The sequence below is a fragment of the Patagioenas fasciata genome, chromosome 5 (assembly GCF_037038585.1).
Source record: "Patagioenas fasciata isolate bPatFas1 chromosome 5, bPatFas1.hap1, whole genome shotgun sequence".
Taxonomy (NCBI): domain Eukaryota; kingdom Metazoa; phylum Chordata; class Aves; order Columbiformes; family Columbidae; genus Patagioenas; species Patagioenas fasciata.
Window position 1 is genome coordinate 846393 of NC_092524.1, and position 7137 is coordinate 853529.

Below are 7137 nucleotides of genomic sequence, written 5' to 3' on the forward strand. Positions count from 1 at the left end.
CCTCAAACCTGGCTCAAACACCCAGCTCTGCAGAACCGAGCCCGAGCCCGGAGGGAGCGAACACGACTGGAAATCAACCACAGGAAAGGAACATCCCCTGCCGTCTTAAACACCAGCAGCTCTGTCTAAGAGTGGCCAGTGTATGGACACTTTGGCTTTATTTGTTTTTAAGGACGTTTACATTATTTGTAAACACACAGGAGAGAGCAGCCAGGAAATACAAACCTAACCCTGATTCTTGTGTGTCCCTAAATGCCCAACATCCATTGCAGAAGCTTTTTCAGGTGTCTGTGCAAAGAGCATTTTAGTGACAAAGCTTTTTTCCCAAGCTCTTAAAAATGTCAACCCTGGAGTTAACTTGAAAGTAAACGGCATTGACTGGAAAGGGCCCGCGTCTCTGGTTTGTCTCTGCACAGATCCTGCGAGCACCGAGGGTCCTGGGCACATCCGTGATAACAGGTGACACGAGACGTTCCAGGAAATAGGGAGGAAGCTGGTGGCTTGGTGGAGAGAAGACCGCGTGACGCCTGGGCCTGGCTCCCCTTCGTGTTTGGGGCAATTCTGCCCGATTTCTCAGCGATGGAAAGCAGGACGGGGGGCTCTGCCCTTTCGGGTCGGCAGTCCAGCGCTGCCCCCGGCAGCTGCGCCCCTGGCCTGGCTTGGTTTGTCTTCTCCACCGGGAAATAAACTGCAAAATGGCATTTTTCTGGCCCCTTGCTGTGGCTGGGGGCTGGGTGCGACTGCACATCACCCCTTGCTCTCGCTGCCTCCGCATGGGCTGCATCTCCAGGGGGCGCGCGCTGCGCCCCACACCTGTCCCCACACCACGGCTGCTGGTGGCACCCGATGGCTGGGCCACCTCACCCCACAGCTGGGCACTCATCAACCCATGGGGCGAAGGCCACCTCGCCCCACCCTGCCCTTGCCCCATGGTGGGGCCACGAGCACCCTGGGGGTGGGTGGCCATCGCACTACAGATGGGTCACCCTTGCCCCATGGCCACCCGCACCCCATGGCCACCCACACCCCACGGAAGGGCTGCCCGCACCCCACGGAAGGGCTGTGGCACCCCACGGAAGGGCTGCCCGTACCCCACGGAAGGGCTGTCCGCACCCCACGGAAGGGCTGCCCGCACCCCACGGAAGGGCTGCCCGCACCCCACGGAAGGGCTGCCCGCACCTCACGGAAGGGCTGCCCCCGCCCGCTCCCCCGGGCCGGGACCCCGACGGGGCGGCCGCGGCCCGTTCCCGGGAGCTCCGCGCGGTCCTTGCGCCCGCCCGCCCGCCCTGTCCCCCCGTTATTCCCCCAGCCTCTCCCCTGCCCCCCCTGCCGAGGGGGCGTCTCCTGGAGCGGGCCCCGGGGGCTCCCGGAGCTTCCCCGCAGCCGCCCCGCCGTGCTGAGCGCTCCGGTCCCGGAGCCACCGGCCGGGCTGGGGCGGGGATGGGGGATTGCGGGGGGGCTGCGGCTCCGCCTGCGGAACCGTGGGGTGGGATGTGCGCGTCCGAGCCCACAAAACCCCAGCGAAAGCGGCTGTGAGTAAGAACTGCGGCTGCCGGAGCTCTCCTGGCGAACACCCCCGGTGAAGGGGCCGGCGCCTCCTCATCCTCACAGCCCCGGCCCCGGGCAGGTAAGAGCCCCCGACGGGGGATCCCTCAGCAGGTCCCCCCGGGACTCAGCCAGGCTGCCGGAGAAGGACCCGCACCGGGCACGGGGGGCTGGCTCGACCCCGCTAAAGGAACGGAGCTGAATAATTATTCTCTAAATTAACCATCATGTTGGTTTCTGTGCTGCCAAGTTTCAATCGGGATTTTGTATTCCCAGCCTGAGCAGGGCACGGGGACCTGGAGCCGCGTTAATCACCGTGTGCACGCCGCGTGTGCAGCCGTGGAGTAGAAAATCATAGTATCTCTCAGTTAATTATGGGAGCTTACTAATTAATACTGTTTTGACTCTCCTCTGGGGGGAAGACGACTGTTCAAGTCCCGGTGAGGGGGCTGAAACGGTAATTTGACAGCGCGGGCTCCAAGAGGAGGGTCCTGGAGGGCGATTCTTCATTTCCTTGCACTTTCTGCTCAAACAGATCTGACATCTTCCCCCTCGGGCTGCTGGCGGGAGTTCTGTGTGCACAGGGACAGCGACCACACGCTTCCAACCACCCCCATGCGCCCCCAAACACCCCCGTGCACCCCCAAACACCCCTGTGCACCCCCAGACACCCCCATGGTCCCACACGAGGGAAGGATGGAGAAAACCCCCCAGGGCAGGAGAAGCCCGAGCTCTGTGGGTGATGGAGAAATTACCAAGGGGGTAAAATAACGCAGTGGGATGGGGAACAGTGGGGTGGGCTGGGATGGAGAAAGGGCAGGGGATGGAGAGAGGGCAGGTGATGGAGAAGGGGCAGTGACAGGGGATGGAGAAGGGGCAGAGGATGGAGAAAGGGCAGGGGATGGAGAAGGGGCAGGGGATGGAGAAGGGGCAGGTGATGGAGAAGGGGCAGGGGATGGAGAAGGAGCAGTGGCAGGGGATGGAGAAAGGGCAGGGGATGGAGAAGGGGCAGGGGATGGAGAAGGGGCAGGGGATGGAGAAAGGGCAGGGGATGGAGAAGGGGCAGGGGATGGAGAAAGGGCAGGGGATGGAGAAGGGGCAGGGGATGGAGAAAGGGCAGGGGATGGAGAAGGGGCAGTGGCAGGGGATGGAGAAAGGGCAGGGTTGGGAGGTTGGGGTGGAGTTGGCATCGAAAAAATGGAAATTAAAAAATGCAGGAGTGTCTTTTATTTCTGGTCTCTGCCAGCACGGCTCCCAGGTTCCTGTCCATCAGGCATCCCCAGCTCGCCATGGCAGCCCCTGCAGATCCCCGGCTGGTTAACCATTTTGTAGCTGGCTGATTAACCATTTCGTAGCCAGGGTCCCTGTTTTCTCTGTACCGGAGCTCTGCAGTGTCTGCCACAGGGCACATTCACTCTCAGAAAGTCACAGCATCTTTCAAGCCAGCCAGCGCATCTCTGTGTGCCTGTGCCAGAGGACCTGGACCCCAGGGATGAGTCCTTCTGCCCCAAATCAAACCACAGCCCGTTCCTCTCCCTTTCAGGGCTGGCAGCCTGGTCTCGGACTTCGAGGTGCGCAGCAGCGGGGACACAGCAGGGACACAGTGAGGACACAGTGAGGACACAGCGAGGACACCATAGCGAGGACACCATAGCGAGGACACCATAGTGAGGGTACACCATGGCGCACAGCCGGCTGCCCAACGGCTCCTGGCAGAACGGCTCAGCGCCGCTCTTCACCGGCCTGGACCTCCTCCTGGAGCTGAAGCCGCTCTTCATCCCGCTCTACGCCACGCTGGTGGCGGTGGCGTGCACCGGGAACCTCTTCCTCATCCTCCTCATCGCGCTCACCAAGAAGCTGCACTGCACCACCAATTTCCTGATCGGGAACCTGGCGGCGGCCGACTTCATCATGTGCCTGGCCTGCGTCCCCCTCACCGTGTCCTATGCCTTCGAGGTGCGGGGCTGGCTCTTCGGGATGTTCATGTGCTACTTCGTCTCCTTGCTGCAGGCCACCACCGTCTTTGTGTCGGTGCTGTCCCTCACCGCCATCGCCGTCGACCGCTACGTGGTGGTGGCGTACCCCATCCGCAGGAGGATAAGCCGCAGGTCCTGCGTCTGCCTCGTGGCCTGCATTTGGCTGCTCTCCATCACGGCCTCGGTTCCCACCTCGCTGCACACCCACTACTTGGATCTCAACACCATCGGCCACGACGTGATCATCTGCGAGGAGTTTTGGAAGCACGAGGAGAGCGAGCGGCTGCTGTACTCGTGTTTGATGCTCCTCTTGTCCTACATGCTCCCGCTTTTGGCGGTATCCGTCTCCTTCTGTGCCATCACCTACCACTTGCGGAGGAGGAACATCCCGGGGGCTGCCTATCCCTGCCAGGACAAATGGACCAAAACGAAGCAGAAGACGTTCCGGGTGCTCACGGTCTCGGTGGTGTGCTTTGCCATCTGCTGGCTGCCCCTCCAGGTCGTGAACTTCATCCGAGACATCGACGAGGAGTTCACCATCCTGGACAAGAGGTACGTCAACGTCATCCAGGTCTCGTGTCACCTGATGGCCATGAGCTCCGCCTGCTACAACCCTTTCATCTACGCCTCTCTCCACGACAAGTTCTGGTTCCACCTCAGCAGCTACTTCCACCGCAAGAAGAAGAGCTCCAGCGTCATGTCCTGCAAGGCTTCCCGCTTCAACACCTGCTCCACCCTGGCAGACGCTCCCACCGCGGTCTCGGAAAAGATCGCTTTGCAGGGTAGATTCTCTTAGCTGGAGGGCTTCAAGGGATCGGTTTCTCTTTTGGACCCCATGTGCCATAGACCGGGCACAGGAGCTGGCGGCTGGTCATGGTGTCATGGTGGAGAAACACTTCACACCGCCGGGCAGCAGCCCAGTCACACACATAAATCTGAACCCTGAACAGGGAAGAAAGTGAAGATGGAGGCATTACAGACAGGGGAGGAGATCCCTGAAGGATTTCCCACTTCCGAGCTACAAACCATCTGCACTGGGAACAGCAGAGCAGCTGGGAGGACATGGCAATGAAACAAGAATTTCTTGGCTCTTTGAGTACTTATCCTATAGCTCAACTTGTGGCTGGGCACAGGGTATATACCCTGTAGATCAGCTCATAACTGGGTATGGGGTATATACCCTATAGCTCAACTCACAACTGGGTATGGGGTATATACCCTATAGCTCAACTCACAACTTGCCATGGGGCATATAGCCTACATCTGGAATCACAGCTGGGTACAGTAGGTGGCTGGTGCTTTATTTGGAGCACAACAGCTTCTCCCTGCCGCTTATTTAGGAGGTGGGTCAGCTCCTAAACAAGACAAACACACACCAGGTGCATTTTAAAAACTCTTTGGAGAGCATGCGTCTTCATTTTGTAGGGTAAAGATTGTTCCTAAGCAACAGCCAGCGCTTTCTGCCTCTGGAAGAACACCAGGTCTCACAGGTAGCAGTTAAATTGCCGTGCATTTTTTCTTTTAAATTGCGGCTCGTTGGTGAAAGGACAACATGCATTAAGAAATGCGCATTCCTGGGTGGGAGACTGTGTGGGAGCACCGGGCCACCGGGAGCAGACGGCGAGTTTTGAGTGGGGGCGACTTCCGTAACCTGCTTGACCTGGGGAAAAGCCACCTCTGTAAGCAGGCGGGAGGGTCCCAGCGCCTCCAGCCGACCGCACGCAGCCAAACAAGCACAGCAGTGACGTTGTCCCCGTTCTGCGTAGCCAAGCCGGACCCAGGGGATGGGGCACCCGGGAAGATCTCGATGTGCTGGCTGAGGAAGATGTCTTGATCTCCACTCTCAGGGCAGATGAAGATCACACATGTCCGTGTTCAAGCTCCTTGGGCGGAGGTGGGAACCCTGCCGGCGGGCTGCTCTCACCCAAAAGCTGCGGGACACAGGGTGGGTTTGCTTGTTGAGTGCTGTTTGTGTCTTCAGACACTTGGTGCATCCAGCTGTGAGCTGCTGCCCGCCCACCCTCCCGCTGCCCGCTCTGCGGTGCTGCCAGGACCGTGTTCCGTGGTGCACCCACCCAACGCCGAGTCCCGCGGGTGCTGGTGACCTCCACTGCGCACCCCAAAGCAGCTGAACCCCCCTCCACTGCGCACCCCAAAGCAGCTGAACCCCCCTCCACTGCGCACCCCAAAGCAGCTGAACCCCCTTCGCTTTCTGCAGCTTTCCTGTGGCAGATGCTGGATCGCTCGTTCTGGAGGAGCAGAGCAAACCAGAACGTGCATGGCTTGCCCTCCCCTCTAATAAAGGCTTGAAAAGCTCAGGCTGTGTGTTTGTATTGATTCGAAACCAACAAAAACCAGCCATCCTCACTGCGGCTTAATCGCCTCCTGGGAAGCCCATCAATCCAGATGCGTGTGTCGCTGGCGATGGCGATGGCAGATCCTTGGGGTCGGTCTGAGAATGGGTCTGAAAAACGAGGTGGCTCCGGGTTTGGGAGAGCTCTGGCTGGAAAGAAAAGGTTAATATGCATGTCCAACAAGGTAATGACTGGAGATGTGCTTTTATTCACTTTGATTTCTTGCTACAGCGCTACAATCACCCCATACCTGCCTATGCCCTGCCTGCTCGGGCCAACGCGGCTTTGCAGCCCCACAGCTTCTCCCCCGGCCACGTGCCCTCAGTCCTCCTCATATGTGCCAGCAAATCTGCTTCTGACTGTTAAAAAGTCATCGCGCCCTCACCTGGACCAGTTAACCCCCAAATGAAATGGTTTTGCTTTAGGTGGAGCTCAGGATGGAGCTGAAGGGCATTTCCCAAGCGGGCACGGCCAGTCGAACCTTGGCTTGCGAACGCGGGACGGGTGACACCCCAGAGCAGCAGCATCCGGACACGGGGCTGTGCCGGCGCCAGCGCCGCAGCCACCGGAGCAAGCGACACGAGCTGCAGGGCCAAGGGAGAAGTGCCAGGGCTGCGGGGAAAGGCACAGACACAAATCCCGGGGCATATTTTCATGCAATAAACTTACACGTTAATGATATCAAACCTGAACCAACAGCAGAATGTCGGTAGGCAACGTAAGGACCTAGAGAAAAAAGTAGTAATCAAGCTTAAAAGCTGGTTTTTTAAAACTGGTAAATGTAAGCTGGATTTTTTCTGGGTTGAACTGTGGGGTTTCCTATTCAACAGGGCAAATTCCAGATGATTTCTCTGCAGCCAGCATCACTTTAAAGCCTCCGGTGCTCTGTGGCATCAAGACAAGCTCTGAGGGTCTAAGGGCAGGAACCATCATCCCGTCTTTCACGAGCCTGGGCAAAATGGAGCTTTTTCTCCGTTTAGCGTTTTGATAGAGGTATTAGGAAGGTGCAAAATTGCCTGGAGGGACTAAAAGCATTTCTGCCTCTTGTAACTTCAGTGGGAAAATGGCCCTGGCTGGTGAATCTCTGCTAAGCCGGGCCTAAGTGCTGGCCTAGGCGCCCTGCCTGACAAAGCCCAGCGGGGATTCCTGAGGCCGGTGCTGGCCGTGGCCAACAGGAACTGCTGCCGCTGGCACCGGGCGGCTCTTGCTCGGTACAGGCATTTCTACCTGTAATTAGCTTGCAGAAACAATAAGCAAAGCGA

The 7137-nt window shown here is 58.7% G+C and overlaps 1 protein-coding gene across 1 annotated transcript; it reads left to right on the forward strand.

Annotated features, from left to right (window-relative positions):
• The first annotated feature begins 3225 nt into the window (after nt 1–3225).
• Nucleotides 3226–4567, forward strand: LOC136102124 (prolactin-releasing peptide receptor-like). The gene has a single exon (XM_065838981.2). It carries the CDS (start codon nt 3226–3228, stop codon nt 4315–4317), a length of 1092 nt encoding a protein of 363 aa, XP_065695053.1. The 3' UTR covers nt 4318–4567.
• The last annotated feature ends 2570 nt before the right edge of the window (nt 4568–7137 follow it).